The following is a 19171-nucleotide window of genomic DNA, read 5'->3' as shown; positions in this document are numbered from 1 at the left end:
AGGGTCCTGGCAACACAGAAACAGCCCCGAAAGACTGCAGCCTGGATGCCCTATTGCAGGGCGCAGATAGAAGCACACAGGGGTAATTCAGAGATTCTTTGAAAGAATGCAGGACACTGAAGCTCCTGGCAAAATCCCATGCAAGCATGGGAAGAGCACTTACTGTAAATACTACACAGAGAGCACCATTCAACAGCTGAGATATTGCCTGCAGCTAAAAACATTATCTAGCAAAGGGGGTCTCATTGATAAAATGTTTTTATATGGCAGGGCTTAACATTGGACATCGTGCACCTTGTGGTGTGACATCCTTTTGTGAATGAGGCTCTTTGTTTCCTTGTATTTTGAATGTTTGTTATTGGCAGGCATGTGAACCCTAGGATTTATAGGACGTGATACCTGTGTTTTTTCAAACTGTTCTGCCAAAATACACCATTTGTTCCCTGATTATACTTGCATTTTATGTACAGGTTGCTTGCCTTCCTGCATTAAATTGTTTTTCGAAATGCAGTTTAAAATTGCAGGCAGATCAAGGTCCTGGTTTCACGGCTTGTTTATATTTATGCGGGAAGAAAGATATTTCCAGCAGCCCAATTGACACTGCAGTTATTATGTACAAATGAGTCAGTTTCAGATGATTTCTTATTTTTCAAATCGGCATGAGGTCTGTCCAAAGCTGACTCCGAAGACCATGAAATCATTTTTTGTCCAATCAATGTTTAGAAGTTAGGAGGAAGTTGTGAGGAACTCCCATCTGAGGAAACATGTCCCCCTTTTCCAAAAGCAATTTTCTTATTTCTTGTACTGTATATACTCTCAAGTGTTTACCTGATAGGGAATGTGGTTGTACACTGAGGTACGTGTGATCACAAAGAGCCTCAAGAGTTTAACATCAATTCTTAGCCAAGAAATGATATTTGTAATTGAAGATCGCCACACGTTCAGGTTCCATAAATACCTTCTGGTTTACTTTTTCCTGTATTCTACAATGCTTGTGATTGCCAAAAAGCTTTGATTTCTTAAATCATTGGATATACTTTTTTCTGCATTATTCAGAAAGATAAATAGATTTGTTACAGGTTTCCATGGGGGAAAAAAGCATCTTTTTTAGGAATTGTGTCTTTTAAAAGTGAGACTTGATTACACCGGTTTTGTACAGAACATACTGTACCACATTATCAGTACTGTAATACTGCCATCTCCTTTTGAGAAGACCTCTTCCTTTGTTCTTGAAAATAGAAATGTTACAGGCTAGTGGAGACTGAATGTATGGGCATCCATCAAACCATTATGAAAAGGTCACTTATTCCTGGTACGGCTTGCAACAACCTGGTGTCTATTTCAGATACACAGGCTGCAAACTGTCTCCCGTAGCACCGTGCCAACTATTTTATAATTGATTTATCTGAAAATCTCATAATCCAGTTTCCTGAAGACTGCAGGGAACTGCCATTCACTATGTGGATTGGTTGTTAACTACAAACATTTGTGTGAAGAACTGGCAGATGTTTTTTCATGCTGTACCTACAGTACCTGCATTCAACTTCCTTCACCAATTATTTCACACACAATAGAATTCCCTTAGTGCCTCTCAGAGTGAAGCTTTTTCTTGTGCTTCAAAACATGAATTTAACAGACTAACCTTCAATAAAGCCTTTTAAAAATATACTCGTTTGGTATGCATACAGTATATTTAAATGATCATGGGGATTTGAAAGATGTGATACCCTGGAAGGATTTAAAATCAAAACTTTTTTGTCTTCATTTTGAAATGAAGACTCTAAAATTAAATTAAAAAATGAGTAAAGCAAACCACGAAGCCTGACCCACATCAATTGTCCTCTCAAAGCATAGCTGTATAAGAATAATATCATTCTCTCACATTCTCCAAATTAAATGACTTTCTTTTCACTCAGTCATTAGTATAAAGAATAAACTGGCTAGTGCAAAGATGTACATTTTTGTCTGAGCATGGCTATAAAACCACTTTCATGTTTAATATAGACTCAACAAAGATTCTCACAGTGGAGAGATGTGACAAAGTCACACAAACACAGCAGTGCGCCTGAAAGGGCATAACAGCACTAGAGGAATTCATGGCATGGCTACCTGAAACAGCACTGCCTCTGAGGTCACCAGCCTTCACTCCTGCCTTCACTTAATCCTATCAGAAACACTTTCATGGTGGAGCAATATGTTTTTTTCCCTGCAGTATCTTAAGGGGATAGAGTGAATCATACCATTACATTAGAGTGCATGCAGGAATTTTCTTTTTAAAAAGCTCATGAGAAGAATGCTTGTACTGTACTGTATGTGCACATGACTAAGCAGCAATGAAATATTAAGACCAACCAGTGTAGCAAAAGAAAATTCATATACCACATTTACTATAGGTCTGTAATGAAAGAAACTAACAAAGTTCCCCTTCTCCAATATGATATTTTAATATTAAGTCATATTTTTTTTATACTGTAAGTGTTTTTGTTGCATGGGAAATGCAGTAATTCTTGTTAGGAACTTTTGTTCGGGCTGACCACGGCATGGTTTAACATCAGTTTAAAGCACAATGCTATTGGAATATCCCAACTGCGTCATGCACATCTGATGGTAAGATGCTACTCTATGGCCTACAATGTCGGTTCAGTAAAGAGGTATAAAGTGAAGCACTGTTGTCTGAGACTACCTTCTGTGCTTATGATTAGGTCCGTGGTAGAGATCTGAGCTATTGCTGCTCATATTCAACATTATAGTCTGGACCAGCTAGTGAGAATGATTGATCGGTAGATTTATTTTCTAAACTACTTTATCCAGTACAGGTTAGTGCGAAATACAGAATACACTATAGATTTGATGCCAGTCCATTGCAGGGCACACAGACACACTCACATGCTCACCAGATCTTGTTTTACAGAAGCCTACCAGCATGTTTTTGGACTGTGGGAGGGAACTGAAACACCCAAAGGAAACTCACTGTAACAAGGGGAGAACATACAAGCTTTACACAGATCAGCATCTCAGTTTCGACATTGAACTCAGGGCCCCAACACTGCAAAGCAACAGTGCTAATAACTGCACCACCATACCTCCTGATTAGAAATTGCATGTATCTTCAAAACCCTTGATCTTCTGTAATTCTAATAATTATCTGTGCATAACGACTGTGTAACATTAATCTTGAACATGATTATTCAAGTGGGTGAAGTAGTCATGTGCTCTCTGCCCTTTGCTGACATGGTAAAAAAAACAGATGACTATTCCAAAACCAGGTGAACTACATTATTCATGGCTCTCATTGGGTTTCAAACTCCTGTACAGTATGTATAATAGACTTGCAGCAAAGAAAGCCTATTTCAAAGAGCATGTGGAGCTTGTTTCAGTACAGGTTATGGAGGCTGATAAACTCTGATTCTTATCGAGGGATGTTTTGTTCTTTTATCCTGAATGCCTGTGGAAAAAAAACTCTTTTGGTGTTCTAGTATTAAAGACCATACAAAAACAATTAATTTGATCACTTGGAAGAGCAACCAAATAGATTAATATGAAGTCTGGTGCATTTGCTGTTAGAGATTTCTTATTTATAAAGCCTTGCAAAACGTTAAAACTACCATGAAAATGTGAGTCACTGTACTGGGGGATGTGATCAGCCACTGTGATCATTATAATGCGTTTTCTCTGCACTAGCGTAGAATTACCTAAAGCAGTCTTTTAGAATCCACAATATGTCCCTGACATCCCACAGTTTATTTGTGCACTTAAGCAATAAATTCACACATAGCCAGATATTAATTATAATTAGTGTGACACGTTTCAGTATGCATTCATCATTTTATTTTGCTTGAAGGTGACTTTATCAAGGTCCCATTTGTCTCTTTGCGCTCTTCCTGGCTGTTGTTAGTGGTGACAGACGTCACGGCAGCCCTTCACAGGAGGGCTCTCAACCTTCCGGCCTGTCAGAGGGAACAGCTCTGAGAAATGGCAGCTTGAGTTATTCTTAAGCTGTGGGTCTTTTTTTTTGAGCGAGGTCTTTTTTTTTTTTAATTAAGGGGCCAAAATGCAAAATATGATGCTGTTTATCTGCGTGCACAGTGACAGATGGAGAAGGGCATTCCAGGTTGCAGCCAGTCATACAGTTAGCTTTGAAAAGTTGCTTAGAAGGGGATGCAGATGTGTTCTGACACCAGGGCTTGTGTTTTTCTCCTTTGCTGCAGCATACTGTACATAGCATTAGAAATTCAGGTTTCAGCTGCTGTGTGTTGGGAATTCCTCTAGTGGAATATGACAGGAGATTTCTATATTGTGTCTTTCTAAGCTTTCTGAACCTTATGTGTCAGATAATGCATCTAGATTTTATATCCTAAACTATTATAGGTAAGAGCTTCAGACCTGATCAGAAAGTAGTTTTACCTTTACATCGGAACGTGTCGGGGAAAAAAATGTGATTCTTCTCTGTGTTCTCTCCTGTTTTTGCTAATGATTTCTACCCTTTTTATACAGCTTTATTTTTTACCTGTGGGCCAGTGTATAGTTGTTTCTTCTAGGAGGTACTTGTTTTTGTCACAAAAGTGTGATTTCCTAGCCACTTTGAGAGCAATATCCTGCAAAAAACAAATTTACAGGCATTTACTATTAAATAAAGGGGAGTAATATCAAACTTTTAAGGTAAAGGAGTCCGCTTTAGCCGGGTTAAAGTGAATGGGGAGGTGCAATCTGTGAAAATTAAAATTATTTTTAAGAAAATGTGTACAAAGTTAGTGTTTTCTTCACTGCCTACTTCATTGTGCTCCCACAGTCCAAAGACATACTGTTGAAGTTACTTGGTGCCTCTAAATTGTCTCCAATAGTTGGTTCTGTGGCCTGTGGTGAGTGGACAGGGGTGAAGTTCAGGATTTATACTGTTTGTATGCCCAGAGTCTGCCAGATTAGGCTCTGGCTCACTGCTACCCTATATTGGACTGAAGGGTTACTGAAAACCATGCAGTAATAATAATTAATAATAATTGCTTACACTTATATAGCGCTTTTCTGGACACTCCACTCAAAGCGCTTTACAGGTAATGGGGACTCCCCTCCACCACCACCAATGTGCAGCCCCACCTGGGTGATGGACGCAGTGGATGGACGTGTGCAACACAGTCCACCAATAGTGTTCCACATACTGTATATCCCTAGAGACACTTGGCACCTTTCTTTTATGATGAATACTGTTGTACAGTACATTAAAATGAATCCTCAATGGACCAGTAGGTTATTGTAGTGTTATGACAAATGATTTCACTAAATCGTTTGGAAACTGTATTCCAGAGTTCTTTTGACTATTTTATTGTTAACACAAATGTTATAATTCTGTTAATTTTGAATTGTGTAATTTTTTTTTTAATTTGGAGTCACTGTTAAATGTAATTAATTGAACCAGAACATTTGGAAATGTCTGTCCAGTTGAAGATCTGTGCATTTTATATGCTGGAAAAAAAAAACTTTTGGAATCAATTTGATTTGATATTTTCTCTCTCTTGCTATTCAGCAAGCAGTGAGCAGAAACTATCAATCAGTGTAGTTTGGGAAATTTAAGGTGACATAACTCAAAGTCCCAGACTGAATGCAAGAGACTGTGTGAGTCACAGAACCCCTTGTGGCGAGGACAAATCAAAGTGATTTGGATTTTTCTATTAACTAGTACTTAAGTAGACAGATGGCAAATGAAGTGCACACATCAAAGGGAATTAATGGGTTGTCTCAATTTAAGGAAACAGTCCTTGTGTAAGGTTTTTAACTGGAAATGTTTAAATTCTGCAGATTTACAATGAGGGCTATGTAGAGTACGCCAAAAGTAAGCACTCACTGTCTGCAAAACCATAAACATGGGAACACGTCTAATATGATGTACTGTATTGAAGATGGCGCCAACAGGGAAGTCTGCCATCCTGCAAGCTCCCATTCGTCCTTGTCTATTTCTTTATTTTTTGTTGTTTTTCGTACTGCTAACTGCACATACTGCTTGCTCGGTGATTAGATATGACCGACAAACACTTCTAGACAGATCGAATATCGGCACAGTTAAATCAACACCAATAATTACTGCCGACTATCAAACTGTGGCGTCACACCTGTACCTGTACTGGGAAGAAGACGGCGTCATAGGAAGGAGGGGTAAACTGGCAGGCGTTCTGGTAAGATTGAGGCAGCGCAGCAATCGTGCCCCGCTCCCGACTATACTTCTTGCTAATGTTTGGACAATAAACTGGATGAACTGGGACCAACAGGACATCAAGAACTGCAATGTGCTGGCGTTCACTAAAATCTGGCTTGACCCGTCTGTTCCGGACTCTACTATCCTCCCGGGGGGATTTAATATAAAGACATTTCATTGCCAACTACTGCTGCACACTGTATTGTTGTGCATTTGATAACTAAACTTTGATTTGATACTGTATAGTCAAACTGAGCTTGAAGTCCTAAAAAAGAAGAGGGGGCTTTCCTCACCCTCAGTCTTAAACTTGTTGGGACATGTCTTTCAAGAACTTTCCAGAAGTGTTCAGTAGGGCTAACATCTGCCTGTGATTTTCCACACTAATGATCGGATCACTATATTGTAAAAAGGCGCCGTCCTTCAGATGAGGCGTAAAACTGAGGCCTGTGTTCGTTAAAAATCCCAGGGCGTTTTTTTAAAAGAGTAGGGGTGTAACCCCGGCGTCCTTGGTAAATTTCCCATTGGTCTTTACCAATCATGGCCTCCTAATAATCCCCATTTATGAACTGGCTTCATCACTCTGTTCTCCTCCCCACTGATAGTTGGTGTGTGGTGAGCGTACTGGCGCACTATGGCTGCCATTGCATCATCCAGGTGGGGCTGCACATTGGTGGTGGAGGAGAATAGTAGTAATAGGAGTAGTAGAAGTAGTAGTAATAGTACTGTTCTTTTCTTTAGTTACTAAACAACTACATGCTGATTGTCAGTGTTTTGTACATTATTAAAATGTATAAATACAGCTTGTCAAAATTCAGTATTTTGGAGGAAGGACACGGGCACTCCAGAGTGCAGAGTATTCCAATAAGTATTTCTTCAATTCTGCTACATGATAACTGGGAAATGACAAGAAGTCTTATTACTGAATGAACAGAGCGGAGAAAGAGAGGTTTGTAATGCAAGCAAGAGGTGGATGTCTTTGACCTCCAGTATGTACATTTTTTAGGAAAGCGTCAGGTGTGTCTAGTTATTAAAATGTGGCAGCTTTTAATAATAATAATAATAATAATGTTTCTTTATTAGCCCTATACAATTTCTTGCATTAGGAATTCAACTTTTCGCATACCCCAGCTTTTCTCCATGGAGACAAAGACAGGGAGAGAAGCTTGGGGTCAGGGCGCAGGGTCGGCCATTGTACAGAAAAGATACAACTAGGATGTCCTGATTCATGAGTGAACATGATGCAACATGAGATTTGCATGGCACTCTATTCCTTTGGGCTTAGGATATTGACAAAAAGGAGAGAGCAACTCCTTGCCAAAACGTGATGGTGTCTTTATCTTCGACCTACACATATTTGATCTGTAGGGAACAAAAAAGTGGAAGCTCCAATTAAAGTTACTTAATAGGGTGTTGGGCCACTTTGTGCAGTGAGTACAGCCTGTAGTCTACCAGCATCTGGAATTCTGCGGGAGGGATGCATCACAGATGCACTCGTCCACACCACTGGACTCGCACATGTACAGTACATTACCAGGTGTAATGAGCAGTTTGTGAAATGTACTGTAAGCCAGCTATGGTGACCTGCTGGGCAGAGTTCTCAGCAGACCATTTCTGATTAAAATGGCTGCCCTTGTCCCAGGTTAAAATATGCAGCTGCTTGCCTGTTTTTCCTTGTACTACAAATGAATGAACAAATATCACTATGGACTACACCATTCTGCCCAGTGTTTCTCTTTGCTAATTACAGTATGTCTTCATGTCTCTCAGAGTTTCATGCTGGTATTATCTTGGATGCTACTGCTCATGTAACATTACAGGTTGAACTGTCCTTGCCAATGAAGCTCCTGCCAAATGCTTTCCAGCAACCATCTCTCTTTCAGGGTCCCTGATGTCTCCTATTGCAGCAATGCTAACCATAATTTTAGACACCCAGGCCTATCCAGCATTTTTAAGCCAGACTCTAACCATGCTTGACTCGTGAGTGAACACCAAAGCTAGGGCTTTGAATACTCAACAGCCAGAATGTTTTCCAGCAAAGCAAGTGTCATTACTTCCATTTCTTTCAAGAGCTGGAGTAAGTCTTTGCCACTTTAGTAATGAATATCTCAAGTATTACACCAGTCTTCAGCTCCACTCTGGCATTTCTGTCAGATTCTTTCTAAAGTTTACCTGAGGACACATTGCAGTGAGCATCTGAGCTTATTTGGGCAATATACTGCCAGGCTGTGCTGATATCTTTCTGCTGTGATAACTGTATCAGTCTTAATAAAGGCACTCTTCCTTCAAGGCATTATCCATTAAGATCCTGTGTTGCAATATCTGCAGCGCCAATGCAATTACTTTCCAAATTTAAAGCTTAGCCTTTTCTGACTAGCCACTGACAAGATTCTTGTCAGTGAATAGTAGGCTAGTTCTTTTGACAAAATTCTGTGAAATTTGTGCCGTAAAAAGGACAGGTGGCAGAGTAGTACATTTCATAAAAAGACCATCAGATGCTTTGACCATCAGATGAAAAATAGGGGAAACATACAGACATACAAAGTTCTTATTGAATTGAAAATGTTTCGTTCTTATCTTAATGTATATTTATGTGATTATCCTTTTAATCTAGTAGAAGTAACCTATTTATTACATTTTGCTTCTTTATATACCATGTAGTCCTTGAAAACAGAACAAGAACTAATAACTGACTTCTTTGAAAATGGGGATTTAAAGAAAAAAATGCTTCGAGAAACCAATAGAAAGAGAAATATTTCAAATTGCAAAAAAAAAGTTAATGGTCTAAAATATTTCAAAGGTTTTGAAATTGCTGTATTCTTAAAGTTCATATTCAGTGAAGAGGGATGAAACTAAAGATACTAGTATTATCTAGCAAGCTGTTCAAGCAACTTGGATTTCAGCTTCTTCAGGGCAGAAAACTGATTAATTTTCTGTCAAATTTCCAAAAGCATTATCTGGTTTAACAAAGTCATTTATATTTGGTCGACATAGAATATTTTAAATATTTTTTTCACATCCCAGAAATCAGAACTGAAGAATAATGCCAAGAGATTAAGATTATTTCATTGGTGGTGAAAATAAACGTCTGTTCCAGTTAATGAAAACTATGCACAAAAGAAGTGACAATTAACATGCAAAGTGTCCAGGCGAATGTTTGAGAGATGTCAGCATAACTGAAACTATAGTGTTAGAATTAGTGTACTATAAATACCAGGTCTGAATCTGATGTTTATCTAGTTTTACAGACGAAAATGTGCCCAGACGAGCTCTGTTGATAGACTCATAATCTCAGGGTAGTGGGTTCGTGTCCCATGTTGGGCGCAAGATTCTCTAACAACCCAAACTGGGCAGCAGCAGTAAAGGGGTGGTGTAGGCGGCGGAGGAGCACGTTTCTGTGACAACGGCAACAACACTAGCACTATCTGCGCGGAAGAAAGGCCTGGCAATCTACTTCCATATCTTGCCATGACAACTCTATGGATAGTGACGGGGGAACTATCCATAGGGTCGCCATGAGTTGACACTGAATCAACAGCGCTCAACCCACCCACCCACTGAAGAAAATACAGAAAGTTATACAGTACATAATACCGGCGTCACACTACAGGACTGGACACAACTTCTAGTCGGAGAGCATGTCAAATGTAATGACTGCAGTTGCTGTATCTTGCTGCTTTTCCTGTGCAAGAGGGTGTCAAATTATACGACTAGGAATCTCAGGGGGTGGCTAGTTACACGATTCCCTCACATCTTTTCATCACGGTTCCAAATCTCGTATTGCACCGCGAAAGTACCGCGAGGTCCCCTCATTTTGGCAACCAATCAACATGGAGCGCACTGGAAGAAAAGAAGCACCGCATGAAAGTAAACAAACAACATGGAGAACAAGCAGATAGTTGCCACCGTTGCTGTAGCCTGTGCTCTCCTTTGTGACAATAAAAAAAGAGGATACACCGAAAAACTTGGAGTAGGCCATATTTGTCTGGACGTTGTATGCATTGCACTTCCAGTTGAGTGCTCATTGGCTGTTGACTGTCGCAGACACAAGAGCCCACCCCTATGACCTGCGACTCGCTATGAGAAAATCAAATCTGTCGTAGGGAGGCGCAGAGAGTCATAGGGGCTGTTAAGAGCACTATGAGTGAGTCGCGGGGGTGTCACACTACACAACTGATGGTAACGTTCTGATTTTCTTATGCTTATATAAATGAAGGCTACGACTGAAAATCCTAAAAACTACAAAAGTCGTGTAGTGTGACACCGGCTTAAGACACCCAGGGAATAATTTCTGGAGAGTTATTAAAGGTGGGCATGGTGCCATGTAATTATAGTCAAAAGTCAAAAGTCCCCTATAAACAATGTGTTACAACATCCTAAATTTACTTTATGTAAAAATTTGTACTGTTCTCTCAAATACTTCAGTTCATCTCAATGTTGATCACCAAACTCTGCACCAGGGTTGTGATTCCTTTTTAAATATTCATGAGCCGTCTTGCTTTGCTTGTCATTTATTTTTGTTTAAGGAGTGCCAGATGAACTGGCAATGATAAATGTATTTACCGCGTGCACGTATATGTAGGCACTTGGATTGGCATAGGTATTTTTAAATGTCGGGGAACCATGAATTGATTTATTTTTTTAAGTTTTCAAAGTAGACTTTTCCAGAGAAACTAGTTTTCTTTGACTGTTTTTGCGAATAAATAACGAACATGTCACAGGAGCGAATGAGTGGAGCAATTAATTAAATCTTCTCAGAGGTCATTTATGTCTTTTTTAAAAAAAAGCATGATAAGGTATCAACTTCCAGTTGTATTTTTAAATCTCCTGTTTTATTTTTTATGCTCATGATTTTCAGTTCCCTTTTGGTTTCAGGGTCTTGACAACCAGTGCTGGTCTCTATGAAGTCCCTTGATTTACCAGCAAGGGAGTGTGGAAAATGTATATGTCTCCTCAGAAATGTTACCATATGAAATTTGTGCAAATGTACATTTGTGAAATGTACAATACCATGGCTTAGGAAACCAACTCACTAATTTGGATCCAGTACATGATTTGGGGACTAATAGTATGAAATATAAGGTCTAATTAGAGCAATTTATTAACATCCTTAATAAAGTGTAGAATTTAAATTTAGAAAAGTAATGTTAAGATTGTAAAATACAATATAAATAGGCCTTAAACACAAAAATACTGTTTTCAATCCCAGTTGACCTTTGATAGTGGACCCACTATAAAAAGGATACGTCTATGATCCAAAAAGTTCAAAGGAAAGCAATCGCATTCCATGTCTAGATGGTCATACTCTGATAGGTTAAAGAAGTGGAGTCGCATTAGTCTTGAACAGAGGACATCACAAGGAAAATTTGACAGAAGTATTCAACGTCCTGAAAGGTTTTGATATAGTCAACCTGATAGATTACTGAGTGCTCAGCAGCAAAATAAGCAGCATAAGGCCACAACGTTAAGATACAAGGAAGTGAAATTATGCGGTGGGAGTCTGGAACAATCAGCTAAGCCATGTTGTTGAGGCTGATGCACTGAGAACCATCAAAAAGCCGCTTGATGAGAACCTAAAATCATTCTGCAATCTCCTCTTGATTGCTGCATTATTATATTATTATTCTGACCCTCTCACATGTTTCCCTCTGTGAGATGGAAGGCAACTTGGAAAAGTAAATCTAAATCTCCCTGAGGCGAATGGGTTGAATAAGAGTTTGGTTGTGTATTGTGGAAGCATCTCCGTGGATCAATCTAGGCGGGCCACAGTTAGGTGTCCCCTTAATGAGATCTGGATCCGACATGTGCATGAGCTAATCAGTCCTGGGAAAACCAGAGCAGGTGGCAGCTTCTGGTCCCACATCAACTGTACAGATGCTCTTGAAAAACAAAGCTATGCAACTTCATGGGGGAAGAAGCAGAAAAATTAAGCTGAAGTGCGAAGTGCCTTGTGAGGTTTGTTTGAATCCCTTTTCATGTGTAGGAGTGTTTATGTTCAGTTTGTGTGGGAGTCAAGGAACTGGATAGCTAGTTGCAGTGGGTTAGAAATGCTTGTTCTCTAAAGATGCTGCTGGAAAAAAAAAATTTAAGGTCTTGTATTGCATGAAAGAACTGTTGAACTTTACCCATGATGCTTCCTTAATACCATCCTTTAGCCAATATGGGAAGGTGATGAAATGAAGGCCAGGAAAGTACTAAAATATTGCAAAATGTGCAAAGTACAATGTACTGAACACTTCTGGCCACCACTTACAACTTTGAGAGTTAAAAAGAAACAGACGCACCTTTTCCTTGTTTTTAGAGTTGCCATGTGCTGACAGGTTACTTATTTTTTTATCATGAAATGTTTACGTTTTTGTGTGCTTCAAATATGTTTGATGTTCAAAATCCTAGCAAGGTACTAAATGAATGGACATATGTGAATTAAAAAAATGTAGTCATGGAACAATGGTTGGAACATTCTCTGTTACTGCTGACAGCATAAGCCAGTATACAAGACCAACTGTTGGTGTGTTTACTAATTAGCTTTTATCTCTGTGAGTTTCAAAGTCTTGCCCAAATCTCCTAAAGCCTCCTAAAGGCTGGGATCTGTAAACATGTTTTCCTGGGATTTGCCGGGTTAGTTTATGGGCTTCAGATCTTTCTCAGTTGGAGAATCACATAATGATACACGGTAAGCCCTGATGTGTCAGAAGGTACCGCCTTGTAAAACAGCTTCGGAGAGCTCATATTTTCTGGATAATCAAACAAAAGCAGCTGAGAGATGACACAAGTGAAAAAAGATAGTAGTGGTGACAGAGAACTGCTCAGAAATAGCAGAGCCGTTTGGCTGGAATTCAGGGTTGAGCAGCTGAAGTAAGTTGGCAAAAGTGATTTTCTTATCAATGGAGCCATAGAAAGAGTCCACTGTACTCTGTTCTCTCTCTTTTTTTTTGTGGATGCTCTTGATGAGGCAGATTAAGTTTACATGAAAAGGATTTGCCCTGACTTGTGCTCTGTTTTCCCCACAGCAAGTGAGACCTGTCATGACTTCCATCCCATGTTTTTCACCCATGACCGCTCCTTCGAAGAGTTCTTCTGCAGCTGTATTCAGCTGCTCAATAAAACCTGGAAGGAAATGCGAGCCACCTCAGAAGACTTCAATAAGGTGAGAGGCGTGGCTGAAGTTTTTCTTCTTTTGAGAACTCTTGAACTAAAATAGAAGAAGACAACTGGTAGGTCTTGGAAATATAGTGGTCTTGCTGAAGGATAACTGCTTACTTCTTTGTCCTTGATGTGTTTGTCAAAAAGAGGTTAGGAAGACTTTCTGTATATTAACAACTTATTTAGATGTGCAGCTCAAGAACATCTTGCAGTGGATCTACAGCAAGAATAAAATCACACCTCATCCATTTAAAGTCTGATGGGTTTAATCCTTTTTTTCCATAGCAAATTATTTTTCTTTTATAGCGATACCCCTGTGAAAAGCACCACAGAACATTCTTATGTTCGTGAAATAAATGGCTTTCATGTGACTCTGCATCCTTTATCAGCGGTGAGCTTGATGTCTAGTTTGGTACTTAAGAGGGTGGCCTATGGCCGGGAGATGGAACTGGGAAGGTTGGAGACATCAATCAGTTGGCCTTGCGTGATTCAGGCTCTCAGTGCATTTCGATGTAATAAGCCTTCCAAGTTGGATTTCGGTTCATGGAATATTGCTGATCCCCCAGAAGCCCTGAACTGCTTTCGTATTGTGTCCTCTGTCTAAAAATAGCCTGCGCAACACACATGATATACTCACCTGCAGCTAGTAAACGTCCATTCTAATATACAGGCCTGAGTCATTCCATTTTTCGCAGATAAAATTGCGGATGAAAGTTTAGCACTAGGGTGAGCAAAAAAAGAAGATATTTGTATTTTAAATGACACGGCAAAGATGCAGATAATTGTATCTGTCCTTTTGAATTGTGCTGTTGAGGGATGAAACAAACTAAAATTCACACTTTAACAGAACCACTGCTTCCAATTGAAGTGTTTGGTCAAAATGTAGCCAGAATTTCAACTGCTTTGAGGTGGAATACATACAGATATGCAGGACTGTTAAATGGCTGTTATCTAACACAGCCCTTCTAAATAAAATGTATACAATGGCTGCAGTGAACAAATGTTTTTAACCTTCTCTACTGTAGTTGTCTAAGTAATTTTAGACAGCCTCACTTCAGATGGCATTCAAATGAATTTTACCGTTATCTTCAGGACAGGAGCCTCTCCTGTCCGTTGGTTTTTGTCCTGCTACTTTGTGTGCATCTTTCTTATTCTTCCTGAGGCCTGGTGTGTCATGGGGGATTCATGCAGTCAAGTCCCATATCATAACAAATTATCAACTTTCAATATAGTAAAGAGCTCTGAATCCAATGTGTGTTTGTAGGCAGGAATGAATAATGTTCAGGCATCACTGACTTAATGATGTGTCTTTCTATGGCAGCTTAAGCCATCTAATGTCTGCTGTTCCTGAATTGATTTGTGTGTCGTGGTCCTCCACACCACCTCCCTTATGAGGCATGCCTACTTCTGCTTGGGCTGGAAGAGCGCATTACTATGCAGGCGATGCAAGCAGCTCTCGGGAGAACATTGTCTGGGAAACGAGCAGCACCATACATTAATCACACTGTCGCACATAATCACACTCACACGCTATAAGAACCCAACTGCTTTAACATGACAGAGTTTCTTCTTCCTTTCACCTGGACGAATGCAATTTCATTAGTGGAAAACTGTCTCTTATTACTATTATGAACCCAAACATATGTGTAAATCACCTTCTCTCTGTTTACCATGATTTCTTTTCAGTCCTTAAATGTAGTTGATTTTACATAAAAGACGTGTAGTTCAACAAATCCATTTTCCCTTTCTTTCTCAGATTGCTGTTTAGTAATGTTTGGTGTGCTGTAAGCTGATGCCTGTGCCCTGAAGCTTTCAGTACTAATCAATAATAACTGGTAGCAGAAAATAAGCATCATTGAGATGTAAAAAAGGATATTGCCTTATGTTAAAATCTATAGTCATTTTATATCTTTAATCTTTAAAAGTTAAAAAAAGTACAAATGTAAAAATGGTCCCCGAAGAATAAGTATACAGAGTCACACAACTGTAATCAGACTCTTGCATAGTATGCACATTTTGTTGCCTTAAAGCTTGAAGTTATGACACTTTAAAGTAGAAATATTTATTATATACACATCCTACTCCATCATTCAAAGCAAAAAAATAGGAAACAAAAATGTCAATATTGCATACGTATGCAAATGTTTTACTGTGGAAATCCTAAATAAATGTACTGTAGGTGCACAAATATACAGTACTTTAACGAGACGCAATATTTTTTGTGCCCTCTGCCTGTGCACAGTAATAGTGGTTTACAAGATTAAAGAATAAATATACTTTGCTCTGTAAGATCCTTCAGTCAGGTGGTGAATTTTAAACAAAGATTTAACCATGAAGGTTAAAGAACTTTCAGAACAACTCAGAGAAAAAGTAGTATAAAGGCACAGAGCAGTGTGAATAGTTAAATTATTTCAGGATACTCCAAGCCCAAAAGCTTTATGTAACAGGTGTTACTTATTTCTCATTTCTCATCTCATGAAAGAATAATAAAATATGTTTTCTTGCTTGGGTCCTATTCATTGTATTTTAAATGATTCTGAAGTCTAACATAGATAACCAGCAGTACTCGATAAACTAAATAATACCAGCATGAGCACGCCTCATTGTTTTTTTACTTGAAAATTATGAAGGTAGGGAAACAGATAGTAAATGCAATAGCCTGTTACTCCATCTTGACTTAATACTTGGTATGGTAGTCTGACTAGAATTCTGTACTGTGTTTTGAAAAAAAAACCCTTCATGTGCATTGGTAAATTGTCAGGCAATTTGAAAGCTTCTTGTGAAAGAGATTTTTAGTATGCACAGGCTCATGCAGCCGGAAAACTCACAGTCAGAAATTAGACTCCTGATATATTACTATGTAATCAGAGGCCATAAGGCTTGATTCAATTGAGAAACATTGGATCCCACTATCGTTTATGTGGGTGGGTAGCTTAGCTCTTGAAACTAAACCAAAATCAAATTAAACACACTTCACCCCAACACTTCTGGCGTCCTCTGCTTGTTAATCGCTCTCTATTATATTATTGTTGACAAAAGAGAAAATGTAGGTGCTTGTGTTTTTTTTACATTTCATTTACATGCTGAGGGGCATACATCGATACAGAGGGTCCCCCTGGCTAATAGATTAGACCACAAGAGGGTTGACCCAATTGGATCTTTTTAGTTGACCCAATGATGAAACTGGGTATTCCCTTGCCAAGACAAAGCACTAAACAGCAGACACGTTAGAAGTTGAAGCTGTTAGGAAGATGAATTGGAGATGGTTTCATTAGCTGAGAGCTGGCTTTTCATGACATGACAGCCTAAAGGAGAAAATGTGCTGAACTGTGGGTCAGCAAATTGGAATAATGTGGAGTGTGGCTGGCTGGTGATGAGATGCCTTCTCAAGAGGTCCCCCTAGGGTCCTGCTTTAACTCTGCTGCTGAGTCAACTGTTCTCGACAAGAGAGAGCTGGACGTCTGAGTTAGATGAGATGGCTGCTTTGTTTGGGGTTTTTTTACTGTGACACTCGAGATCTGAGACAAAATATGTGACGGAAAACCACCAGGACTTTTATCTAATTTTTATCTCAGTTCCTTTGAATGAGAGAAACGTGTGTTGGAGCACATTCCCAAACAAGCCTGTCAGGAGCACTTTTAGGGGTGGTAAGCTTTGTTAAAACTGTGTAAAATACACAATGGGCACATTCTGTAAATAGCCTTGTATCATTTCCCCATAAGGTTATGTGTGTAAAAAGAGTAAAAGGCATTAAGCTTTCCTGCATTCTTTTGATCACAAAATGGCATTCTTGTCACATAGTGTACTGTTTTCTTCCACACTTTGTACATGAATCCGATTGATGTTTTCTGTTGTATATCTCCGTTGCTTACAAGGAATGCCCACTGAATATCAGGACACCCTTAAGGAATCTTGTCTGGTAGGAACATAAAGATTACATCTAGCCAATTTAGTTGTTGGCAGCTAATTGATTTTTGGATCTCTTCCAGTTGTTTCTTGAAGAGAAACAGTTTTGACAACAGGGCCGGGTAGCTCATTCCAGACTCCTGGAACAGTATTTAGTTGCCCAGTTTGTCATAAATTCAGACCCCTGGTTGTGCAGTGCTGTTGTGCCTTCCAGCAAAATACTTCACTATAATAACTGGTCAGTGGTACAATGCCACAGGTGTGGGTACTCTTGCCATCATTACTGTAAGTAATATTAGTTATAATATAAGTTAGTAAGATTTCAGAAATAAACCAGTATTTAAGAGACTCCTTAAATCGGGTCCCCTTGTCTTTCATGTTAAATACTACAAAGATTGAACTATTTTATCCTATCAGTGTAGTGTGTATGTTTAAATCTAAATCATTTCAATACATTTTCAAAAGAAGGGCATCTAATACATATACCTGTGGTATTCCACTTAACCCCATTTACTTAACTAATTGGGGGCATTTATTTATTCACCCCTTATTGATTCTCTGTTTTCTGTCCATTAAACAGTTCTTTATAGTTCTTTATCTAAGCACATGTATTACCTTCAATGCCTACCACCTAAACTTGAAGAATGTATCTTTTCTGAGGGGCTTCATTAAATCTTCTAAAAATCTAAATACATTATGCCATACGCTCAGCTTGTATTCATTGCTGGTGGTGTTTTCCCAGTTAATTAAGCAAGACCTACTTTTTCACAATTCATATTGGCTATCGCCTGGAATTCTGTTACCATACAGATGATGCTCTAGTTCAGTTCTAATGACTGTTTACGTAACCTGTGATGTAATAGAGGTGATCAGTGTTGGTCTGGAATTACCTGGATCATTTGTCATAATTTTCAAGGATGGATGCTACGTTTGTCAATTGCTTATGTTTCAGTCAAAGAGTATTACCCCTGTCTTGAGCAAGGAAAAGGTTTGCCAACAGCCTTTATATTTAACATCTTTTGTTTGATTAGGTGCAGTTGCTAGAAAATGGTTAAGCCCTATAGATTTGTCCTGTTCTCTGTTAGTATTATATAATAATAGAACTTAGTCTTTCCTCAGCCAAAGACGTGATGTTGGTTTCTTCCTTCTTAAATAGATGGGTCATATATTCTTGAAATACATCAGCCATTTCCATTTCATCACCTTGACATTTCCAATTATCTCCAAGATGCTTTTCTTCATCCTTCATTGTTCATTTGCTGCTGTACTAATGAGTTGTTTTATTGAAGCCTCCATTGCAGTGTTCTTTTCTAACTCTCTTATCCTATTGTAATATCATTTTTTTTACTATTACCTGTTCTTACAATTCATTACATTCCTTTCTGACTCAAGCTACACTAATGTTATTACAGTAAAAAAAATGAATGTCAATTCAAATTTGTTTTAGCCTGAGTTGGCAAGAGCTATTTGTATAATTTAGATGCAGAAGCTAATGCTCATTTATTTATGCCGCTGAAGAGCTGAGACTTGAACTTCACTCAGGGGATGAGTGCTTGCTACAGTTTTAATGTCTCGGCTATCTGCTTCTTGCATTCAAACGCATTTAGGCATTGAAAACTGTGTCAATCCTTTCTCAAATGACAAATATTTACAGCTGCCATTTTTCCTTCTGCGAAGGCTATTATTTACTGAAATAGGGCTTAATTGTAAGTGGCTGTTAAGAAGATCTGTTAAAGAGTCAGGCAAAAAGTCAGACAAAAAGTGAAATATCTCTTTGGCATCAAGCCTGTGGCTGTATGTTATAGTTAGCACCACAGGGGTTACAAGCACTATGAAAACCAATTTGATGTTCTTAATTTTTCATTATATTTATTGTTAAATCTACAAAGTTTCCAAAATATTTACATTTTTAAATGTATATTCTGGGTTGAAAATATT

The 19171-nt window shown here is 38.7% G+C and overlaps 1 protein-coding gene across 6 annotated transcripts in view; it reads left to right on the top strand.

Annotated features, from left to right (window-relative positions):
• Window positions 1-19171, top strand: part of elmo1 (engulfment and cell motility 1 (ced-12 homolog, C. elegans)) — a 153884-nt gene that overhangs the window by 85396 nt on the left and 49317 nt on the right. For all 6 annotated transcript variants that reach the window (XM_015357490.2, XM_015357487.2, XM_006635778.3 and 3 more), the window contains one exon: window positions 13195-13331. In XM_015357490.2, the coding sequence (XP_015212976.1) occupies window positions 13195-13331 (137 nt within the window). The remainder of the gene's footprint in view (window positions 1-13194; window positions 13332-19171) is intronic.

The sequence above is a fragment of the Lepisosteus oculatus genome, chromosome 10 (genome assembly GCF_040954835.1).
Source record: "Lepisosteus oculatus isolate fLepOcu1 chromosome 10, fLepOcu1.hap2, whole genome shotgun sequence".
NCBI lineage: Eukaryota > Metazoa > Chordata > Actinopteri > Semionotiformes > Lepisosteidae > Lepisosteus > Lepisosteus oculatus.
This window is presented reverse-complemented; position numbering and strand designations above follow the sequence as displayed.